Consider the following 24300-nt stretch of genomic DNA (forward strand, 5'->3'; position numbering starts at 1 on the left):
GAAAGGAAGCAATTTGACACAGTAGGGCCCCGCTTTACAGAGCTTCGCTTTACAGCACTTCGCTAATGCAGCGGTCTCAATTAGACGCAATTAGACTAAAGCCCCACTCATACGGTGCTTGTTCCACTTTTACGGTGGTTTTTGGGCGTTGTGTGCCATTCTATTCAATGAATTCCACTTTTCAGCGGGGTTCTGGAACGTAACCCGCCATATGAGTGGGGCCCTACTGTACTAACATTCTAGCACTGGGGGGGGGGAGAAAGCAGAAAACTCCTCCGTGGCGCAGAGTGGTAAGCGGCGGTAACACAGCCGAAGCTCTGCTCACAGCCAGAGTTCGATTCCAACGGAAGGAGGAAGTCGAATCTCCGGTAAAAGGGGTCGAGGTCCACTCAGCCTTCCATCCGTGGTCGGTAAAATGAGTACCCAGCATATGCTGACGGGTAAAGAAAGGCCGGGGAAGGAACTGGCAATCCCACCCCATCTATACGGTCTGCCTAGTAAACATCACAAGATGTCACCCTAAGAGTCGGAAACGACTTGCACTGTAAGTGCAGGGACACCTTTACCTTTTTTTAGAGGCCTATTCCTATGTGTCTGCCCAGGTTACCAGAATCTCACCTTATGTTTCTGACAGAGGAGAGAACTGATACAGATTACTTGAAGGTTGACAAGGTTTGAGGGAATCATCTTGTATCCCCTCCTTGCACACTGGGCCTTCAGATAACCACAACCTGACACAACATATGAGCCTTCGGCAGTGATTAAATAACACATATCCACAACTCCATGCCTTGACCTAAACCCCCAGCATATCAAGACTGGAACGTAAGGAAGAGGAAATACTTTGCCACCTTTAGTAATATCAGACTTTATGCATCACAGTCTTGAGTGATTAACACAATCTCCCAAAATCTTGACTAGCACCCTTTGCTCCAAAGTAGACAAACTCAGGGTAAAGGGGCTTAAGATTAGTCATGAAGGCAGGAACAAAAGAAAACTAGACCAATTAAAAACTTCATGGAGTCCACTCAGCCTTCCAAATAGCTCTGAATGTGGAGGTAGAGAAACACACACTGAGGGCAGTTTGGCAGGAGCAGAAGGGACAATTTTTAGCACATGTAGCTAGGTATTGGGGGGAATGCTCAGACTTCACAGGCTGTTTCTTAATGTACTGCAAAATCTGTATAGCCACAGGCAAGAAGGCAGAGGGAAAATTCAGGTACAGATCCCAATACTTTTCCTGAAAGCTCACAGCAGAAACAGCCTCAGACCTCTTACTGTCTGATTCCACTTACACTGGAGAAAAGTGCTGGAGGAGCTTAAAGAAAAAGACCACACAGGGTAGCTGCTTGAAGAAGATCTGTGGGATCTCCTCCTCTTGTGACTTTTAGATCCAAGTAGCCCCTTGACCTTACCTCTTCTGCATGCAGAAGATCTCCCTAGGAAAAACACCTTCTCCAGCACAACTGATTCATGATTGAATCAGAATAGCTATAATGTAGCTATTATAGCCACCCTAGAAACTAATTTAGCCTTATTAGTGTTAGCCTGTTCAGCTTTCCAGACAGCACCAGAAGCCTGAGGAAAAGACACTGTGACAGGTTTACCAGAAATGTGCGAGTGTATGGGGAATCTTATATGCACCCGTAATTGATGACTGAGAGGAAGCATCCTGAGCAGGACCTTTATCCTCGGTCAGCTGTAACACCCTCCATGCATTTGCCAGTAAGAGCTACAAAATTTCAGAAGCAAGCAACCTTGGTTGAGGCTGAACCACCAGCACTTCTTCCTCAGAAAGGTCACCCTTCCCCCCAGCATGTTCAGAGAGTGCATGGTAAGAGTCAGGCAGTGCTCCCATTTCCCTCCAGGGAAATGTTGAAAGCGAAAGCATTATCAGCACCATCCACCCCCTTAGGACATTTCTTAGCAAGCTCCACAATTACAGGAGAAGAACCCCTGGAATAGAGGGAGGATGGAGATCCCACAGAACTGCTACTTGAGTGAGATCTGTGGGGTCTCTTTCTCTTATATCTCCTGGAATAGTGCCTTACTATTTGCGGATTCCTTACTCACCACTCCATACTCTTTCAATCATGGGCTTTCTGTAAAGAGGACCTCCCTTCCTGTGTTTACTATGAGAAAGGGAGTCCTTGGCTTCCTGTAAAAGGAGGGGCATATCCATGAGAGAAACCTGGATAAACCCCCACGATTGACATAAGGAGCAGCATTACTCACCCCATGTGCAGGAGTGGGTATATGAAAATCTCCTGCCTCAGAGCGCTACTGTCAGACAAGGAGGCATTTGACTCTGACCAGTCCCCTTATGCGTGATCATCACAACCAGAGGTGGCAGAAGCACCAGGAAAAGCCATAAAGGCTATGGCACGACTCTCCCCTACATAGGGCAAGGGCAGGAAGCAGACGGCTGCACGTGAGATTGACGACTCCTATGCAAGATCGAAGAGGCAGCCACAGTTGGAGACTCCACACTGCACAGGCATGACAAAACTGATGACAAAAGGTGGAAAGCCACTGAAAGCCCACTCCACAACTGAGAGGGAATGTGAAGGCACTGCTACAACCTCCCCATGTCAGACATGATCCCACCAAAAGGCTAGAGCATTGGGAATCACTCAAAGAGCCCACCATAAACAGAAAAGGCTGTGGGAGGAGGGAGCAAGCTCAACAAACCCTCTTGGTAATGAAGGCCTGTGAGAATTGCTGACTAGAATGGAGCCAATGGGGAAAAAAGCTGTAGCCACAACACCCGCAAAATGGTGGTCCCAACAAAGGAGTCTGTCAGCAGGAACCCATGCCTTTTCACCATTGTGTCCTAACCTCACAGGGTTCTCCCCAATTGGCTGCTTCAGTTCTTGAAAAGGTGCCTCTTGGAGCCCAACCCCAAGCAATCTCAAAACGTGAAGGGATGAGAGGGGGAAAGGCAAAGACACACAAATGACAGCAGTGAAGGGGAAAAGGTGGAAAAGGTGTAAAACATGGGGGGGGGGAAGACACAGGAAAAAAACACACACCCTCAACTCGGTCACCACAGACACACATCAAGGGAGAGAACACTCTGATAAAAAGACAAGGGAGAATTAACAATAAAACACAGGAATAAAGGCTCAGAACAGAACAGTTCTAGAGAACACAAGAGGGCCCCAACTGTCACTGAAACTGCAGGCAGGGTCAGTCTGGTGAGAGGGATGATTCCTCCCCTTGGAGAAGAGCAAAAGGCTTTAGTGGACCCTGCCTGTTCCTTCCAACAGGAGGCATCATCCTTAATGAGGAATGTCATCCAACATCACCCTCAGGCAAATGTGGGAAACTCAAGTTTCAAACCCCAGCTCAGCTATCACGCTCACAAGGTGGCCTTGAGCAAGTCACTCTCTCAACCTCATCTACCTCAGAAGGTTATGAAGCTAGAACTTTCTGAGCTTCTTGGAGGTTAGGAAACAATAAAACAAAGAACACAATTATTCTTGTGTTAACAGTTCAGCTACTCAATTCCTAGACTTTAAAAGAAGAATTCTGATTTAGAATATTCTTCACACAAACAATAATTGGGAAACCAAGTAATCAATATAAGGCGCTCTTAAAAATAGTATATACATAGCATTTTTAAACATAATTAGGGATTTGAACACATTTATGTTTATATAATCAGCCAGGATTCACAGAATTAAACTTTGAAATGGGAAAGGCCTGCAACTAAATAGTGTAGGATACAAGGAATGCAGGACTATAAACAAGCGTAACAAAAACACTTTCACAAGCCTTCCATAAAAAGTCTACTTAAAGGGGACTCTTCTCTACGTTAAAACTGAATTCTCAGTTTTTCCATTAATAGCTCTCTGCTGAAAGAATTTTAAGCTCTGTACACAGGGTACTTTTTCACAATATAATAATAATAATAATAATTTAATTTATGTGTCGCCTATTCTGTCCATCCATTCATTTTTAAAATGGAAATTGCCAGCTGAAATTAAAAAGATTCTACAAGACTAAATGGGAAAATTGCTTGTAATGGATAAAACTAAAGAGTTCTAAAAAGTTCTCAAAAACATTAAAAAATTGTTTCACATGGGACATTTTCCATGGTCAAGATCTGCAAGCGCACTTCTATTATATTGTAATGTGCGCAGAATTGTGTGTGCTTCACACATGCCTTCTTTTATGCAATGTAAGCAACTAACTACTCATGTGTGCCTTGCCATACATTAACACCTTCTTTGATGGTAAATCAATTTCCACAATCTAAGTAGTTTATGAATTCTAAAGGGGTGTTTATGTACTTATCTTACCAAGCTATGAATAAAGCAGTAAAGATAACTGTACAATGAGAATAAAAAGAAAATAAAAGAAAATGACAATTCTTAAGCACTTTTGAACTGAATCCATTCCTTAAAAGAATTAAGTAAACCTCAGCGTTAAAAATATTTTCAAAGACCAAAGGCTGCATTCTGAAACAGCAGCAAAATAAAGTCCCCCTGCCTCTGTACATAAGTAATGTGTCCACAGAGCAATATGGAATGGAACATGTCTGTTCCCATCTTCTTTCGCTATATAGGGTGCCCTGGGCGACAGGGAAAAGACTGCTCAAGCAACTGCGGAGAAAGGAAAAGCAACAAACCTACAGTACTTCTGATAAATGATGCTACTAGAGGCAGTGAAGGGGTGGGAGGGAGAGAATTTCTCTTGATTGCTGCTCAGTCCTAGTTACACTTAAGGGATGTAAACTTTGAGGAGTACAGAATCAAACAAAAGCCAACTTTTTTAAAAGCCCCAAATGTGAGCTATCTGTCAAAGTCACCAACACACTCACCACTGTTTCTCATGTGCAAGGCCTAGCATAAGAATCTGCCTTTTGTTCAACTCCAGATGTAATATTTTTAGTGCATGTAGAAAATAAACAAGGGAAACATAAATTTCTTTCACTCACAGCAAGCTATACAACCTGTTCTATTTTCCTTCTTAAAAAAAAACTTACCAGATGCGCCAAATCCACCAAGTGCAGAGCCAATAGCAGCTCCTAAGGAGCTACTGCTTCCAAAGCCAAGGGATGTGCTTCCTGGTTGGCCAGGTCCATGTGAAAAAAGTGAACTGCTCTGGGAGTTATTGGTCAAAGTATTGTTGCCATAAAAAGAATTAGACTGTAGACTATTGTTTGTTTGCTGCTGCTGCTGCTGCTGCTGCTGCTGGGCACCAAGGGGCCGAAAAAGCCCATTTGTGGCTCCTGTGAGGTTGTTTGCTGTTCCTCCAGCTGAAGCTGCTGCAGCTGTAAGACACATGGTTTTTAATAATCAGATTCTAAAACATTTTTACTTTAGAAACAGTCTACTATTTTCATTACTCTTTCCCATAGTGAGAACACTGTTATTGGATGTTTTAGGAATGAAAGGATTTTCAAAGAATATACAAAGTTTGTTGTTTTTACAGTGCCCACTGGAAGACAAAAGTGCTTTGAAAATGGACAGGGATCCACAAATTTAATAGCCTTTCCCACTGTGAAAAGCAGTCCTGTCCTGGATGCCCAGCACAAGAGATGCCCTCTCTTGAGTTCTTCACAAATTGTAAAAGAGCTGGGAGGGGGGGCAGAGGAGATCTCTCACTTGCATGCTAGTCTTTTACAGAAAGCTGAAGCATCATGACTAGAATTGCTTCTGAAAAAGACAAGCAGCAAGGAAGAAAAAAAAGCCTTTCCCTTCCAAGTCCTCTAGCACAAATGTAGCACTGGGATCTTATCTCTTTGCACCAGACTTTGGAATCTGTCTCACTGCTTCTCCCTTTCAATGCTTGCTGTGAATGGGAATTTGGAGACCTGTCACTCCACTTGCCTGCTCACTGCTGAGAGAAAATAGTCAAGGAAATAAATGCTATCTAAAGAGTAACACTGTTTGGAAGAGTGCAAGAAAGGTAAGAGAACCATTACAGTTAGAACTTTCCACCATCAAATTGTGAAAGCACTGTGAAAAATTTACCTACCTGCTTGGGCAGCTGCAGAACTGATGATAACAGGTGTTGAAGCCACCAATCTGACAGGTGCTCCAAGTCCAGTTCTGGCCCCAGGACCTACCACCAATGCACCTGTCTGATCATAATAGGCAGTGGGGGCTAGGACTTGATAGCCTAATCAATACAAAACAAACCCTAGTAAATTTTATTTGTTTTGGTATAAACATTTTATTTTGCATCTATATGAAGAATGAGCAAACTGACAGCTTTTTGTCTTCTAGAAGTGAAGAACCAGATCTATTCTATTCCAAATCTTGTTCTCATGTGACAAAACTTTGGCTCAGAGGTAGTTTGCCACTCACCTGCTTGTCTAAGACTAAACTGAACAACTGCCCCCAAATGAGCAAATATGGGATTGCATCTGCTACTCCCTTCTGCCATCAGTGCAGACCTTTCCTGACAATCTGCTCCAACTCTTCCAAGAAATGCAAAAATAAATGTTCTTCTGGGATGGGGGAAAGGATGCAACAAATGTATTGTTGCTTAAAAGATGCTGTTAGTGTGCAGTCAAGGCAGAGATGCCTGTTTTTGGAAAGCTGGTTGGCCTCTCAAAGCAGGAACACTATAGGATCACAATGAAGGACACCTCAGCAGAATATTTCTTAAAGAAAATAACCTTATTTTATTTATTTATTTTAAAATGCCAATATTATTAGGAGTTCTGAGGAGGCACAAAATAGCTTCCGGGTGTGTGTATGTGCTGATCCAGCCCATAACTTTGGTACCCCTTCTATGCAAAAATGTGAATGCTTTCTGCCATTTGAGGGAATAGCCAGATGCACTGCTGTGTATTTGGCACAGCGTATATGCAAGTCAGGGGCCAGTCGGGGAGAAGGGGAGAAGGCTCAATGGTGTCTTCTGAGGTCTCCTTCGAAGTGTGTAGTCCTGTGGATTATGCTCCCAAGTGGTGGGTTATGCTCCCAAGGGTTGGTTTGTTTTTTAAAACACACACAAGGAAATATATCAAAACAGGGATATAGGGATACAAGAGATTATGTGCGTATTTGTAGGTATCTGACTCTATACCGTTTCAAATCAGCAAAGAACTACATATAGTTACAGGGATATTAAAGCTTCTGAGAAACAGTAGAATTACATAGTTTCATATTACAAATGCATATACAAAACTAGACTGTTCTGTTCTGTTCTACTACCTTCACTACCATTTTCACATGCTATCAAATGGTCAGGCTTTCAATGCACTCTGCTTTACTGCTCCTCTGTAAAGAATGTAGAATAGGCTGTTAGAGAATAAATGTTACAAGTAATATAACAAAAACTCTTTACAAATGAAAATGTGTAAGGAATAGAAAAGTTAACTTTTACACTTAAAACCCCTCAACACTAAATCCCTCTCTATCAAATACATGACCCAACACAGAGTCAAGAACTGTTTTTCTGTATAAAGAACAATGCACAGAAATACATCTGCCTTTTGAGGTCAACCATATCTCACATATACCACTATATGCTTGATAGTAGGGGCTCCAGATTTTAAATATAAGTTTTGAGACTAATGTTGGTGTAATACAAGTTTTTTTGTATTATAAAAGTAGCATTTGTTTTCTTATTTTAATTATTCTAGCACACCTTGCAAAAAGTCATGAACAAAGAAAAGAGAGGTTGGCATTTGCCCAGTCAAATATTTACTGAAAATAGGTTAAACAGTCAAGCATTTAAAAGGTTTAACTTATTCATGGAAAAATATCCTAAGATGTTAAATTCTTGAAGACCCCCAGAAGCTTTATAGAACATCTTGTCTGATCACACAGAAGCCCATCCTCCTCATAGCAACTACAATGGATCCCTGAACACCTGTAACCTGTGCCCACTGTGAAGGCTGTTCCTTTCTTCCCATTCTTTTTCTAAACAAAATAAAAGTGTTGCTTTCAAATTTTATGCATAACGACAGCAGAAATGACACTGCACTGGCCTTGCACAAAGCAGAAATGTTATTTTCTTTATCAAGAGTTGTATTCAACCAAGTCCTACTCAGAGGAGACACACTGAAATTAACACATCCAAGTTAGTCATGTATTAACTTCAGTGGGTCTTCTCTGAGTAGGACTAGCACTGAATACCATCCCAAACCAACTATGACCTTATCTGTCACCTCCAATCTTCTGAGCTAAATGACCTGGATCCTTCACCTTGCTGTGTTATCAGAGGGTCTCAAACTGTGGTCTGCAGACAATTGGTGGTACATGAGCTCCATTCAAGTTGTCTGTGACAAGTTATGTAACAGTGAAGACTATATGGATTTGGACTTGCATCTGATTTTTCTTTTCTTTTCTGACAGATAGAAGCCATTTTAAACACAAGCCAGAACAGGTCCATGATTTTCATAACTTGGCACTGGTGTAGTCTATTTCTCTGAAATCTTTACCAGTTAGTTGAAAGGCCCTTCTTCATTTAGGGCCCAGGATTTTCATAATACAGCACTGATTTTGAAAAAGCTGGTGCCGAAAGAAACAGAACTTTGGTGTGTCCACCAAGATCTCCAGCAATTTTCAAGTGGTTCGTGAAAAGAAAAAAGTTTGTGAATTGCTGCTTTATATGAAATAGAGAAGTTGTTACTATTTCTGTATCATTTATTCTTTTAAAATATTTATAATCTGCTCTTCAAAAAACTTTCCAGGGCAGACTTTGAATTTGCCTTTAACAATTTGGTATTATCTGCAAGTATTAGTTCATTAGTAATGTAGTGTAAATGTTCAATTCCACTGACCATATCCTGAGTTAGATACAACATACTTAGAACAGTCAAAACTGAGTTAATGTCTCATCTTTTTCTACAGTACTGTTAGTCCTTGTATTGGTTTTCTCTTTTCCGTTGTACCAAATTTAAGCATTGTGGTCATCATAAGACAAAACAACCACCCCACTCCTGTCAACATTATTAGTTCATCCACTCTGATAATAGAAGTCACATTAATTCTTGAAAGTCCTTGCTCACCATGCCTCTCTTTACAAGCCTCTCTCACACTGTTAACTCTTTAAATATTTTTTGTAAAAAGGTACAAGTATGGTCTCCCATAAAGGAAGTTATGATTAAAATTATTCTCCAGAGTAGTTTGAGGGTACGCAAAAAGGGAAAGAAGTGGGAGGCAAGTCCTGTTGTGCGAGTGGAAACTCATTCTGCTTGTGCAGGGACACCACTGGATACAACCCTATGCAAATTAGATTTTATATAAACATAATGAACAAAAAGCAAACCAGCTCACCAGCTCCAGATGGTGAGTGATTAAGGCTGAAGTCCTACACCCACATACATGGGAGTAAGCGCCATTGAGCATAGAGGGGCATGGGATTGAGCATAGAGGGGCATGGGATTGTACTATAACAGTGCAATCCTATGCATGTTTACTGGGAGATAAATCTCACTGTATCCAATGGGGGTTATTCCCAATCTGCCTTAGTATATGCTGGGAAATGCCAAGTCAAAAGCGACCCTCCGTGTTTGAGGATAAATAATAATAATAAAGGATGAAGCCAGCAATTAGTCTAATTTGATTGAAGTTGTAACACAGAATAACCTGATCTGAGAATACTCCCATCTTTGAATGGGAAAGGATTCCTATATCAGTTATTCAGCTCTTCACTTAATGCACAGAATGGAGTCAAGGAAACGCTCCAGAGCAAATTATAAATGCCAAAACTGTGTTATTATGCAATGTAGTGGCTCAAATTCAAAGGACTTGCCAGCAAACTTATGATAGGGAACAAAATTCAACAATCCTACTTTTGGTGGCCACTTTTTTCCTTCTGTCTGTAGGAAACATCTACCACATTCAACAAGAGTAAAAACCTCAATTTTTGCAGGGCACGAAACCCATGATAAGATAATGTTACACAGATATCTAAGTTACCGCTTCTACTTTGGACCAAGCCAAATGACCCATTTACCAAGTAGTTGAAATGTTCAGAAAAAAGATGCTCAAATAAGCATTTTGCATATATAGTCAAAATAGCAACAGCAAAGCTCTAAAACTATCTGCCCATATTTAACATTTCTGAGCTGTCTCATAAATCTTATTGTTATATGCATATATAAATATTAGATATTTTGGACTGCATTACAGCCAGCTACACTTTGTGATTTGCATAAAAACAGACAAAAGCTGCAAAATCAGTATAGCAAGCCAGAAATGTCATGCATGCAAGTCTTATATTTTTAATGTAAAAATGCATGTGACAAATTTAATTTCTCCATTAACCAAAGGCAAAGCCCTCCTAAATGCATAGTTTAACATGGAAGCATAATGTGCACCAATATAAGGAATGTTGTTTAAAATAGGTTTTTCCAGAATTCACACTTTTCAGAATCAGCACTGAAAAACTGCTGACAGAATATTAAGCTGTGTGTTACATATCACCACAAATAGTGAATACTACGTATTATACACAAAAATTATAATGGTTTGGATCCAAATAGTTCATTGCGAAAAAGAAGGCAAAGGATTTTTTTTTCTGATTTCTGGATCTCCTTCCTAGCTGCAGCTCCTTCACCCCAGGACATAACATCCCATTCCAGAAGGTCTCCTACTCTCAGCAGTAGATTTTGGCAGGTGCAAGGAGCTGCAGCACCAAGGAGAGGGTGGGAAAGTGCCACTGTGCAACTGGAATGCTAACCATGTTTCTTAGAATACAAGATGTTACATCCCCTGATCTTCTGAAGGTGTTATAATTAGTGGATTGGCATTGGGTAGCTCGTGTAATTCTCTTATGAATAGCGCAGACAGAACAATTCATGCTGAACAGGTTGGGAGCAGCCTAACATCACCCCCCCCCCACTTTCCCATCTGGTACATACATTTTTCCTGCCCATATTTTGCCATCTGTCAACATATTATTAATAAAAATATAATTTATATCCCACCCTTCCTCCCAAAGGAGCCCATAGTTAATGAGAATCACATTTCAAAATTTTATCCAAGCTAGAAAACACAGTTAAAGAAATTTATCTAAGCAGTCTACTGAGAACACAGCAGGATTTCAGGATATTTAGCTTGAACTCATTCTTAGTTTCCTTAACTCATCATTATATACCTGGCATGCCTGTGGCAAGACCCTGACCAAAAGCCAAAGTTGGATTTGCTGCCGCAGCTGCTGCAAGTGACTCTGCCTGCTGCCCTTGCTGACCCTGATTGGGAGTAAGAGGACGCTGACTTCCTCCAGTACGAAGAACCTACAAAAGACCAATGGCGACACTATTTGCTTAAAATGTGAAGTATAAAAAGGTAATATTGTATAAAAATGCTGGAACATCTGTTGTGTGCACTTTTGGGTTGTATTTTTTAAAATGTATAAACAAGGAAAAATTAGCAGGCATAGACTACTTCAATAGAAGAATTATGACACAAGAAACACAAGTTCAAAGTGCTAGGCCTTCTGTAATTCAGTACCACTAAACAGAATAACAGAAAGGAATCCAAGCTGAGAGATTTAGTAGGTTAAATCTGGCGAGTAGGTTATAGTATTAACAGTCTTTGTATCCATTTTCAGCCTTCAAACTTTTAACACTGAACATTTTATACTGCAATTACTGTTCAATCGAGATTATGTAGTTTAGGTGAGACATTTACAACTGGAAACAATGCAGATAGCTCTTGCTGGCCCTAAAATGTATTTAAGGAGTTGTTAGCCAACCATGCAATGACATATTCTCTTCCCCAGTGCCTCTCCTCTTAGGAAAATTCTTCTCACCACCCTTCACCATGGCTCATTGTTACTGTATTTTTATTTTTTTAACAAAATTTATAAACCGCTTGCTAAGCAGTTTACAGAAGACATTTAAATTGTCAATAAAACCATTAAAACAAGTAATTCAACACATTTTTAAAAACAATTAAAACAACTAAAAAGATTAAAACACATCAACATCTATGTATCTGGACAAACTTGCCTAAACAAAAAAGTTTCAAGCAAGCACTGAAAGGAATACAGCGACAGTCAACAGGCAAGGAGTTCTGAACAATAGGTGCTGCTACACTAGAAGAACGTGCCTGATGTCAATAGGCAGGGGGTTCCAACTAACAGGTGCTGCCACACTAGAAGAATGATTTCTTACAAATGCAGAACAAGTATTGGGCAGGACCTTTAACAGGGCCAATTCCACAGATCAAAGTGCTTCAGTGGACACATATGGGTTAAGGCTGTCTCGCAAGTATTATGGTCCCAAGCTGTTAAGGACTTTATATACCAGTAGTAATTCCTTGAACTTGTCTCAGTAACAAACTGAAAACCAGTGTAGATCTCCAAGCAGAGGTGTTATATGCTGACAGGGTCTCACTCGTCAGCAACGTAGCTGCAACAAAGCCACATTCTACACTCACTACAGTTTCTGGGTCAAGTGCAAGGGAAGCCCCACATAGAGGAAGCCCCACATTGCAGTAATCCAGTCTTGAAGTCAGCAATGCCTGAACTACTATGGCCAAGTTCTCTCAGTCCAGCAATGATCATAGTTGTCTTACCAGGTGCAGCTGATAAAAGGCACTTCTAGCCACTGAGACTATCTGGGCCTCCAGTGCCAGAGCTGAGCCCAGAAGCACCCCTGGATTGTGTACCTGCTCCTTCAGGGGGAAAGCAACCCTGGCCAGGGCAGGCAGCTGACCAATTTCTTGGACACAGGAACCACTCACCCACAGCTCCATCTTGCCAGGCAACAAGCTCAGCTTATGTTCCTTCATCCATCCCACTACTGCGTCCAGGCACTAGTCCAGGGCCCGTAGCACCTCCCCTGATTTTGATGTTATAGAGGAGAAGAAGAGTGGAGTGTTATCAGCATACTGATGACACCTTGCCCCAAAACTCATAATGACTGCTCCCAGCAGCTTCATATAGATATTAAATAGCATTGAAGACAACATGGTACCCTGCAGCACCCCACAGCACAGCTGCCATGGTGCTGAAAGACAATCAAGCAGGCCTTGCTCCTGTAGGTAGGACTGGAACCACCATAACACAGTGCCCCCAATTTCAGTTTCACTGAGCTGGTCCAGAAGAATACAATGGTCAGTAATATCAAAAGCCACAAAGAGATTTGAAAAGGCGGCACTTCCCCTATCTCACTCTCTGTAAAGGTCATCCATCAGGGCAAACAAGTCTAACTAGGTTCCATGGCCAGGCCTGAACCCAGATTGGAATGGATCTTAAAAAAAGGTGTCATCCAAGAATGCTTGCAGCTGCCCCTAGTCTCTCCAACACTTTCCCCAAGAAGGGACTGTTTATGACTGGTTGATAGTTCTTCCAGTCCAAAGGATCCAAGGCCGGTATTTTTAGGAGGGGTCTCACCACCATCTCTTTCAAGACTGCAGGGACCACCCCCTCATGCAACTAACAGTGGGAGTCAGTAGCCTCCAGACTATTCAAAATAACTCTGCTGGCAATGGAAGATGCAATGCAAGTTGCAAAATAAGCCTTCACAGCATGCACTCCTACATAGTAAGCATGACTGTGCACTAACCAGTGTTCGGTTGGTTTCAGAGTGAGACTTGCACCACTGGCACTTTATAGTTTTTGTCCTGTTTGCTTCATAGTCCAAAGCTCCACAATGCCAGAGAGAATGCGCAGGAGCAATTGTGTCAACTGCCTGTTTCATCTTGATGATCCAGAGCAAGACGAGGGCTATGACATGATCATCCGCTTTCTCCCCACTGGAAAATCCCCCGTTCAGGAACACATCAGGTTCCATCAGTCTCCAAGGGTGGGCCATCCAAACAGATCTACCACCCTCAGAAGAGGGAATTGTCATTACCAGACCAAACTTCACCAGGGAAATGTCCAACCATGATAAAGGAGTGCATGACACTCCCCTGATCTTCGTTCCATCTCTCATACCACTTGTGGGATAAAGACTAAATCGAAAGGTATGCCCTGCCTGATGTGTTGGGACAATGACCATTTGAGACAGCCCTATGGTTGCCATGGAGGCCAAAAAGTTCCATACCGGCCCAATGGCAGCCTCCACATGGATGCTGAAGTCAACCAGAACTATTGTCCTGGGGTTCTCCAACACCACACCAGAGACCACTTCAGCCAGCTTGGTCAGGACTGCCACCAAGCAACAGGGTGGTCAACAGATCAGCAGCATTCCCAGTCTGTCTCTCTAGCCCAATATCTGGTGCAGACCCTCTAAGCCCACCTCAAGATCAGGTGGTTTTCTGGTGAAGGAGATTATATTTCTATAGACAGTAGCAATACCTGCCCTGCATTTGACCTCCTAATCTAGCCTGGCGCTCCACCAAGCACCCAGATGGGCACAACTCAATTAGGTCAGGCCCACCCAGCTCACCCATCCAAATCTCTGTGATACATGCCAAGTCAGCCCCTTCATCCAGTATCAAGTTGTGGATGAGTATGGTCTTACTATGAACTGACCTGGTGTTCAATAACAGCACCACCAGACCAGAGGACTCAACAGATAAGCTACCAGTAACTTCCGGAGGAGTGAGAGGAATGAAACAGCGGACTGGGACCAAGTATCTAGGTCTCCACCCCAAATGGTGGTCAGCCCCTCCGCTATACCTTCCCCTGCCCACCACCACTGAAATATGGGCAGCATCTTTGCAACTCCCTGCTACCTGACCACCCAGACACACCCTAGCACAATCAAATAACACAATATACAACTGGAAGATTATGCCCACGGATAACAAACTAAGGCCCAGTAGTAGGCACATCCTATTCTGTCAGACGGAACATAATGGTACCATTCCACCACTCCTCCCACCCACCCCCATCTGTCACTCAGGAGGAATACCACCAAGCCAATCTTCCCCTCCCCCAGGTTCTCAGCCTGAGTAAGGGTCACAGGCCTCTCACTTACTGTGGCTGGCCTACAATTCTGTATCCTGAATGACAGAGGAGGTGCTCCTGCCCCGGTACTTCCCTGAAGCGACAATCCAAAGGGACAAGCCCCTTTGTTGTTGCCCCCTTCAGGAGCAATCTAACTATAGTCAACCCCCACCACCCTAGCTGTATGCACTTAACCAGCAATCATACCACCCTGCAATCAGCCCAAACACACATTTACCTGCAGGCAGGTACCTTACAGGGCAAAAAAAAACTGATACAGAAAGAAACACACACATTGCATTACCAATATCAGCCATGCTCAATACAAACCAGACTGTGCTCCTAACCTTGGAACTGAACCTTATAATGAACAAGAGTTTCAAATTTTAGTAATGGGCACAACCTGATATTGCATCAACCATGACTAATATGGACATGAAGCCACATCTAGATAATCAAATCCTGTCTTAACAAGCCAGGATATGCATGATCTGTGTACACCTGCATACAACCCCTTTGCTGCTGCCCTGCAGTCCCTTTGTGTGAGGGGCGAAACAAACCAGGAAGTCACCATAGCGTCCCGCTGTATCCAAACCAACGTTTAAAGGCTTCCAAATGAGACAGGATTTGGAACCCAACTTTAAATTGGAATGTGGAGGAAACGGCTGCAACAGGTACAGAGTCTCAATGAAAACTGGATGCCCTGCCCTAAGTGAGCACACTTTCCACTAAAGCAGTAGTTCCCAATCCACCCACCCCCAGACTGCTTGAATCTTGCAAGATCTTGTTGGACCACCTAATAATTTTTCTGTCTGCTGTAGCAATTATATGCGCTTGATGCTGTATAACTTTTAATTGCATTTTCATTGTTTCTTCTATTTCTTCTATTATATTTTATAGTATTACAATTTGCATCCCAAAGAACTAAAATTATAATAAAATAGAATACAAGAAATAAAAGAAGCAATAAAAATACAATTCAAAACCAAAATGAATATTTACTGCAGACATGCCATGAACTACTGGTGGTCCACACACCACAATTTGGGAGCCCTGTACTACAGCAAAGCTACCATAGGACACAGCATAGGTATATGGCAATGTTACTGCCAACCTAAGGTCACATGAATGATTCACACTTTTGCACTAAAACAGTAAACAAATCAGATTTAAGATTGAGACTGAAGGAGCAGATTTAAAAAATCATGGGACTCTCCTGTGAATTCCAGTTCTTCTCCGTGGCATGGTGGCAGCTAGTACTGGGAAGAGCCCTACCAGCTATGGTTGGGAAGGGCCTTATACTGACTCTATAGACACTAAAGTTGTAAAGGCTCCTTTATAATAAGCTACATTCAAGCCATGACAAAGTCAGATGTTTTATACACACATACATCTCTCTCCATTCTCCATCCAGGCAGGCAAGAGGCATTATCACAATTCAAGGACACTTTCCAGCCATACAAAAACACCTAAGGAGGGCATGGGGCAGACTGGTGAGGGCACCCTTGCTTTAACCAATTATCTCTATCCCAATAACATGAGAAGAGAGTATGAAATGGAAATGAAAGTTACAGGTCACACTCTTTGATAATAGTGATAAGCACATGGGAAGTTTGGGGAAAACCTGCCATATTAGATAACTGAGATTTCTAGCTAAAAGTATCCCTCTCTGAAAAAAACTGAACTTGTACTCAAAATGATCAGAAGATCAGAGACAACAAGTTTGGATAGGAACCTGGGATTATATGGGACTTATTACAGCTATCAAAAGAAGATACCCTGCAATTTTTGGCTTTTTATTCTAAACATCCATTTCCCCCCCTAATGGTTCTGAACCATCCTCAAAATGGATTACACCAAGCAGTGATATAAACAGGTGATTTCTTTATTGGGAAAAGCCTGTGCTTCCAGACAGTACTTTTGGTGCATCTTAGCAGCAGATATTTTGGAGTCCCTATTAATCAATGTAAATATATACAAACACATGTGTTACATTCTTCACAACTCTGCTCTAGATAGTGACGCCTTGGTTTTTGTAAATCATGGCAATTACATTAGATTGGTATCTTTATGCAGCATGTTACCTTTTCACGCTCTAAACAGAGCATTGCTTTGCCGTAAACCTTTGACTAGTCCAAACCCTGTAACCACTACACCACACTGGTTATCTGACAATCTCCTCTATTGTGGGAAAAGCACTTGCATCTAGCAACTGCTCTACTCCGGGAAGGTAATTTTTAATTGGGTAAGTCTTTCCCTTCAAATATGAGGTTGGTGGGTGGGGACATATATTTCTTCACAGGAAATGGAGAGTGGTAGCCATCGTGGCCTCTAGATGTGCCTCCCTCTAGGAAACAAACTATATCCTCGGGATCCCATGAGGATTTCCTGTGATTTCTGCATTATATACACTCATTTCATGCCACTGTATTGCTCAGAAAGACACAATTCTGAAAGGGGCCACAGACTCCTTTCGAGGTCCTGGCTGTAAAGGTGGGGGAGGGAGAGCTGCAGTGGCAGAGCATGTACTGTTTGTGGCCCACTAAGTACATGGGAAAGTGGTGGTAGTGTTCAGCTGCCCTGGGGGAAAAACTCAACTATATTTCCTTCAGACATACCTGAAAGTAGAGGTGAGGTGGGTGTGAGTCAACAGCAGGGGCATTCCCAACTTCAGAGCCAGCACTTGTTTTAAGCAGGAAGGTTTGAGCAGGAGTTACCCTCACAGCTTGGTCCCATACCTGGTTCTCTGTTCCTTTCTCAGTTTGGGCTTTGCTGCTTCGTTTTAGTGGGTGGGGGGTTGTTGCTGGTTTTGTTGCTTTGACAGGCTGGCTTGCAACACTGAACCCAGCTGAAGCCTGCCTTCCACAATGAAAAAAGGAAGTCAACTGAAAAGCAAAGGGAGCCCATCCTTTTCCAGTTAAAAAATGGAGACTGCCTTCATGGTTCACAAGGCAGTTTCCATTTTTGAACCCGAGGAGCAGCTTTCCCCAAAGCTAGCTACCCTCATCCCTTGGAGGAAAGAAGTGAATTCTGTCAATTTGAAAATTAAATATGGACTGAATACAGACTGCTGCCCAACATGGTAAACACACAAGCAGTGCACTATTTCATATGCTAATATTTTTTCTCAATAATATACACTGCTATAGAAGAAACCGCATAAGCAATTATGCAATTTTAGAAGTCCTCATATGCATCTATCCAGTTTACCTGCTGCTGTCCTTGTTGTGCCTGTGATGCAGTCTGCTGATTGGCTGTGTTGTTTGCTGCAGCTGCTGCTTGTTGCTGAAATAAGTTGGCTGGGTACACTCCCCAAGGAACTCCATAATATTGAGGAGGAACCACTGCTGGCCCTACCAAAACAAACAAATTGCTTCACACACAAATATTTATAGTATCTTCCTAAAACTGTGAGAGTACTCACAGTACTCAGAGTAATAACTCTGTTTTGTCAAAACAAACTATACACATAGACAAGACCTACCCAATACCCAGCATCCAATATAAAAAAGTGAATCTCCCCACACACCCCAAACTGAAGCAGAACCACTCCCTCAAAACAGATTTTTCCTCTTTTTTGCTTAACAGTTCCAGGAGGACAGTTCCCAAATGCAAAGAGTTAGGGAAAAAATTACCGTCTTTTGGAAAGGTAAGCAAACACAGCCAAGAGCAAAAAGTCAGAAAGAAGGGGCAGAAGAGCTAGGGCTATTTACCAGTGCCTACCATTTGGCTAACACCTTTCTTCATGTATAAAAAGTAATCTGCACTACTTCACATAGTGGAAACAATCCTTTCCTGTACAGATGCAGGAGCCCTAAAGAGGAATCCCTATAGGAACCACATAAATACATTTTACCCAGCTTCAGTACACTTGTACTGGAAGTGCTCCACACTTAGTCCAGCAATTCTGGTCAGAGCAAGCCTCCCATAGTCCCCTCCAGTGCTCCCCTTTCATGGAGACAAGTTTCTTCAGTTTGTGTTATGTGAGTGGGCAAAATGAGTTAGTGCAGGGGGACAACTGGACAGGGATATAGGAGACATACAAAAACTCCCATTGGCCCAGAGGTGGTTGTAGTATACAACAGGGCTGCAGAGTCAGAGTCGTGGAGTCGGAAGCAATTTTGTGTGGAGTCGGAAGAAATGTACCAACTCCAAAATAAATTTTGATTGACAAATTTTTAAAATATAAATTCAAAATGTCAAAGAAGCTTCCCATGAAGTCAGCTGTAGTTGAGCATTTCACCATAACTCAAGATGGAAAACATTTTGTGTGTCAGTGTATGACACAAGACCCAGATGAAGACAAATGCTGCGATGCCAAGATCAGCGCGTATTCAAGCAGTGATAAAAATGCTCCTATGAGAGCTTCCAACTTTAAAAGACATTTACAGCACTTTCCAGGGCTGTGGAGTCGGAAGCAATTTTGGGTGGAGTTGGAGTCGGACAGTAGAAAAATAGAGGAGTCGGAATCGAAGGTTTGGCATACTGACTCCACAGCCCTGGTATACAAACAGGACTCTAGTAAACCCCATGGGATCCCTCCATACTTGGGTGCAATGGCTGAACTGACAAGCATTATACTACTTATGATTATCAGCACATAATAAAGTAAATAAAATTACTTTTAAATGACAGCAAGCATTTTAAAAACATTTACGGTACAAGCTAGCCAAAGTTAGGCAGTTTACCATGACACTGATTTCAATGGGAGAATTAAGCATGTGATTCTTTTTCTTCCACTGAAATCAATTCACTAATAAGCAAAAAACCCTTGTGGCTTAAGAATTTACCTACAGACAACAGATATTTCTATCAAACCTTAAAAAGCAGATAAATTGGGCAGCTATAGCGAATGTACCAGGGGAGCAGGAAACCTGACCTCTTCTCTGAGATACTGTACTGCCTTACAAATTTGTAAAAATGCAAACACCATTTGGGTTGGTCTTTCACAGTCCAATCCACTTGCAGTGTAGCTTGCAAGAATGTAGTAACATGCGCCTCTGAGCATATGGTGAGTGGTGGCAACACCTGCAATCAGGACTACATCTCCAAAGATGGAGAATTATTATTTTTTTGTACTTTGCTTCTTTCCTGTGTTACTACTGTTTCTACAGAAAATCTAACCTAGAAAATTATGTTTCTCTCGTTATTCTTCCTAGAAATCTGTGTCAAACAAAGCATTTTTATTGGTCAATTTCATATGATGGTGAAGACAGCTGTTTTGTGTTTCAAACTGGAGGTTATGCTCCATTTCTCTTTTGGGTGCATTAACAGATGAATCTGAAACTGCAGTTTGATATAAAATCAGACTGATCACAATGCAATGAATCTAGCTGTTGGACTCATTAAGCAATGAATCTAGCTGTTGGAAAAAAAAAACAAATTTGGCCTTCCTAAGATGCATGTGTTCAGCCTGCTATGCTTAAACCACTCGACTTAAGGAAGGGTGGGCATGGTCAATTAAAAACATAGAGCACCCCTAGAAATTTGCTAGAATATATTTCACCTCCCACTGTTTTATCTTGTGCAAACTGAGACACTCCTAATGTCCACTGGAGAATATTCTGCAGAATAGTCAGTGCCATTATTTCACAGTCGTTTTTGGAGTATTTTTAGTGTAAATTATGCAAAGTGTTGCTGTACTCACATATTCACAGAAACAGAAGCAAAAGAAAATGATTTCCTATAGGAAAATTGCAAAGTAAATCAAAGTTATTTAAAGTGATTATCCGAACTATATCAACTGTCTTAATATTGTTGCTTCCTCCCTGCTAAAACAAGATCAGCGTAGCATATGGCTTATTTCTGTTATTTGTGCTGATTGTACCAACTCACCATATGCTCACCATGGGCTCAGAGGCACATTCTCCCAAGCTACACAGGAAGTGGATTGGACTGTGAAAGACCAACCCAAATTGTGTTTGCATTTTGACAAATTTGTAGGGCAGTACAATCTCAGAGAAGAGGCCAGGTGTCCTGCTCCTCTGGTGCATTCACTATAGCTGCCCAATTTACCTACATTTAAAAGTTTTATAGAAATATCTGTTGGCTATAGGTATGTTCTTAAACCGCAAGCGTTTTTTGCCTATTAGTGAATTGCTCTGCTTTTTAATCTGGGAAGTAAGAAATGAGATCCTGTACAAGTTTGCTAAGAATGGTTTGATCATTTGCACGCTGTGCAATCATGCTTAGGATAGGTGAAACTGACTGTGGGGGAGCAGGAGAAGAAGGAGGGAGGGAGGAAGGGCTACAGTGGCCAAGGGAGGAGGAAGAAGGAAGAGGGGAAGGGAGGAGGGAAAGGAATGGAGGGGAGGGGGGAGAGAGGGGAACGGAGGGAAAAGGCAGGTCTGATCGTTTGCATGCTTATTTTCAATGGGATTTACTCCCATGCAATCATGCTTAGAATAGGTAAAACTGACCATGGGGGAGCAGCAGAAGGGGTGAGGGGAGAGAAAAGGGAAGGAGGGGGAGGGGATAGGAGGGAAGGGCAGGTTTGATCATTTGCATGCTTTTTGAATTCAGTAGTATTAACTCCTGTACAATCATGCTTAGGATAGGTCAGTGGTTTCCAACCTGGGATCAGGACCCATAGGGAGGTCATGAAGTTATCCCAGAGGGTCGCAAAGAGCCAAAAGAAGAATTATGAATTTTAAAAAAATAATGGCTGCTCTGTGCACCACCAACTTGCAAGCCTGCACTGCATGTGCACACAGTTGGCACTGGGGGAGAGCAGGGCTCTTGTGCCTTTTACAACTGTGTGGCAAGCAGAAATTAAACAGACATTAAATTAAGCTTTTTCTAGTATGGAAATATAATTATGGTGAAAACTTCACATATTCTGTCTGTTAAGACATATTATTATTGTCATATGGAGCTTCCTGAGCCGAGTGCTGAAGAGGAAGCATCACTGCATACATGTGGAATACTTAAAACCAGAGTCCAAATGCCCTGGCATCAACCAAGTCTGTTCACTACTCTGGGTGGTTTACTTTTATCTCCTTCCTTTCATTTCCTTCAAAATTTGTTAGATGTTTATGTTGCTGTATCCTGCCCTGGGACTTTCTGATGAACAGCAGGTAAATATATATTATCATCATATTTTTCTGATGAATAAAAAGTGACACTACTTAATGCTTCATTATTTATTTTTTTTCAATTAAGAGACTAAAACTACAACAGTAGTTCGTGGTTCCTTCTCAAACTGCGTGGAAGTAACGAGTGGGGTACCACAGGGCTCAGTCCTGGGCTCAGTGCTCTTCAACATTTTTATTAATGACTTGGATGAGGAGGTACAGAACATGCTTATCAAATTTGCAGATGATATAAAATTGGGGGGCATAGCTAATACCATGGAAGAGAGAAAGAAAATTCAAAGGGACCTTGACAGGCTGGAGCATTGGGCTGAAAACAACAGAATGAAATTCAACAGGAATGAATGCAAAGGTCTACACTTAGGAAAAAGGAACCAAATGTACAGGCTCAGCCATACGACATGTGAGAAGGGAATTGTCGTTGATCACAAGCTGAATATGAGTCAACAGTGTGATGTGGCTGCAAAAAAGGCAAATGCTATATTAGGCTGCATTAACAGAAGTAATAGTTTCCAAATCACGTAAAGTATCAGTTCCCCTCTATTCAGCACTGGTTAGGCTTCATCTTGAATACTGTGTCCAGTTCTGGTCTCCGCACTTCAAGAAGGATGCAGACAAACTGGAACAGGTTCAGAGGAGGGCAACAAGGATGATCAGGGGACTAGAAACCAAGCCATATGAGGAGAGACTGAAAGAACTGGGCATGTTTAGCCTGGAGAAGAGAAGACTATATGATAGCATTCTTCAAATACATTAAAGGTTGCCACACAGAGGAGGGCTGGGATCTCTTCTCAATCATCCCAGAGTGCAGGACACGGAATAATGGGCTCAAGTTGCAGGAAGCCAGATTTCGACTGGACATCAGGAAAAACATCCTAACTGTTAGAGCCATACAAAAATGGAACCAACTACCTAGAGAGGTAGTGGGCTCTCCGACACTGGAGTCATTCAAGAGGCAGCTGGACAGCCATCTGTCAGGAATGCTTTGATTTGGATTCCTGCATTGAGCAGGGGGTTGGACTTGATGGCCTTATAGGCCCCTTCCAACTCTACTATTCTATGATTTTAAGTGTAGGGGTAGGGAAGAAGGGGGAGGGGGAAGAGGAAAAGAGGGAGGGGAGGAGATTGGGTGGGTGGGCATTTGGCAGAGGGAAAGCCCCGTTCCTTTCCAAAAGGAAAACATTGTGAACAGTATCATTGTTTTTAGGGGTTTCCTCTGAAAAACTCAAATGGGCTTGGTAATGTATCTACTAGAACATGTAAAATATTAAATGTAATTTTACTATATAATAGCTAGCAATCATAAAACATTAAAAACCATCCAATATGGCAATAAAATATCCTTAATACATTCCTTGCATTCAAATCTTGTACTAGATCTTTCCCAAACATGTTTCAACCTATAAAGATAATCTTCAGCGGGTACTTTGGATTTTTGGTAGCTAGATGTTTCTGAACTCCTTAGGCGTTTCGATGATGCAGGCCTCTCAAATTCAATAAAATTACTTATTTTATCAGCCAGTAACTCTATTGAATTTGAGAAGCCTGCATCATCAAGCATTTTTATTATTCATCCATCAGTTCAAATTAAAAGACTGAGCAAGATACACATTGTACAATATATGGTGCAGGTCAGATTTATTATTTACAACATCTCAAAACACTATTACATTATAAAATTACATTTAATATTTTAGATGTGCTAATAGATACATTACCGAGCCCATCTGAGTTTTTCAGAGGTTGTTTAGGTTTGGTTTCTATCCTTTTCAGCCCCCCCCCCTTTTTATTCTACAGCTGGCACATGTAGTTTCCCACTCAAATTTAAACCAAAGCTATCCTTGGCCACATCCACACCAGAGCTTTATTTCACTTTAGAGAGTCATGGCTTCCCCCAAAGAATCCTGGGAAGTGTAATTTGTTAAGGGTGCTGAGAGTTGCTAGGAGATACCCTATTCCCCTCACAGAGAAACAATACCCTGAAAGAGGGGCTGACTGTTAAACTGCTCTGGCCACTGGAGCTCTGTCAGGGGAATAACACCCAGCACCCTTCACAAACTACACTTCCCAGAATTCTTTGGGAGAAGCCATGACTGTTTAAAGTGGAAAAACTGTCTGGCATGGGCATGGCCCCATTTAGCCAAGCCAAACAGCTGAGAGACTGGCTTTTAGAACACTTGACAGTTGGCTCTTACTGAGCATGCCTATGCTTATCATTGACTCCAATGTTAAATTTCTTAAATTAAAAATCAGCCAGGCATTTTTTAAACTTTTAAACTGCAGAAGATGAAGGTCAGCGTATGGGGCAAGGTCAGTAATAGGATTACAGGTACTCTTTACACTTTGAACTCTCAATTCTCTGAGTGTGTGTATCCCCATGAAAACTAGGGTTGTTAAG

General features: G+C 41.9%; 1 protein-coding gene across 19 annotated transcripts in view; it reads right to left on the reverse strand.

Moving 5' to 3' along the window:
* Positions 1-24300, reverse strand: part of PUM2 (pumilio RNA binding family member 2) — a 107781-nt gene that overhangs the window by 29529 nt on the left and 53952 nt on the right. For 10 of the 19 annotated variants that reach the window (XM_061622663.1, XM_061622666.1, XM_061622664.1 and 7 more), the window contains exons 9-13: positions 18022-18164; positions 17430-17666; positions 11065-11203; positions 5986-6129; positions 4991-5278 (exon numbers count right to left, since the gene is read on the reverse strand). In XM_061622663.1, the coding sequence (XP_061478647.1) occupies positions 4991-5278; positions 5986-6129; positions 11065-11203; positions 17430-17666; positions 18022-18164 (951 nt within the window). The remainder of the gene's footprint in view (positions 1-4990; positions 5279-5985; positions 6130-11064; positions 11204-17429; positions 17667-18021; positions 18165-24300) is intronic. The other 9 variants (XM_061622677.1, XM_061622673.1, XM_061622672.1 and 6 more) reach the window with 1 other exon arrangement.

This window comes from Rhineura floridana, chromosome 4 (genome assembly GCF_030035675.1).
Source record: "Rhineura floridana isolate rRhiFlo1 chromosome 4, rRhiFlo1.hap2, whole genome shotgun sequence".
Classification (NCBI taxonomy): Eukaryota; Metazoa; Chordata; class Lepidosauria; order Squamata; family Rhineuridae; genus Rhineura; species Rhineura floridana.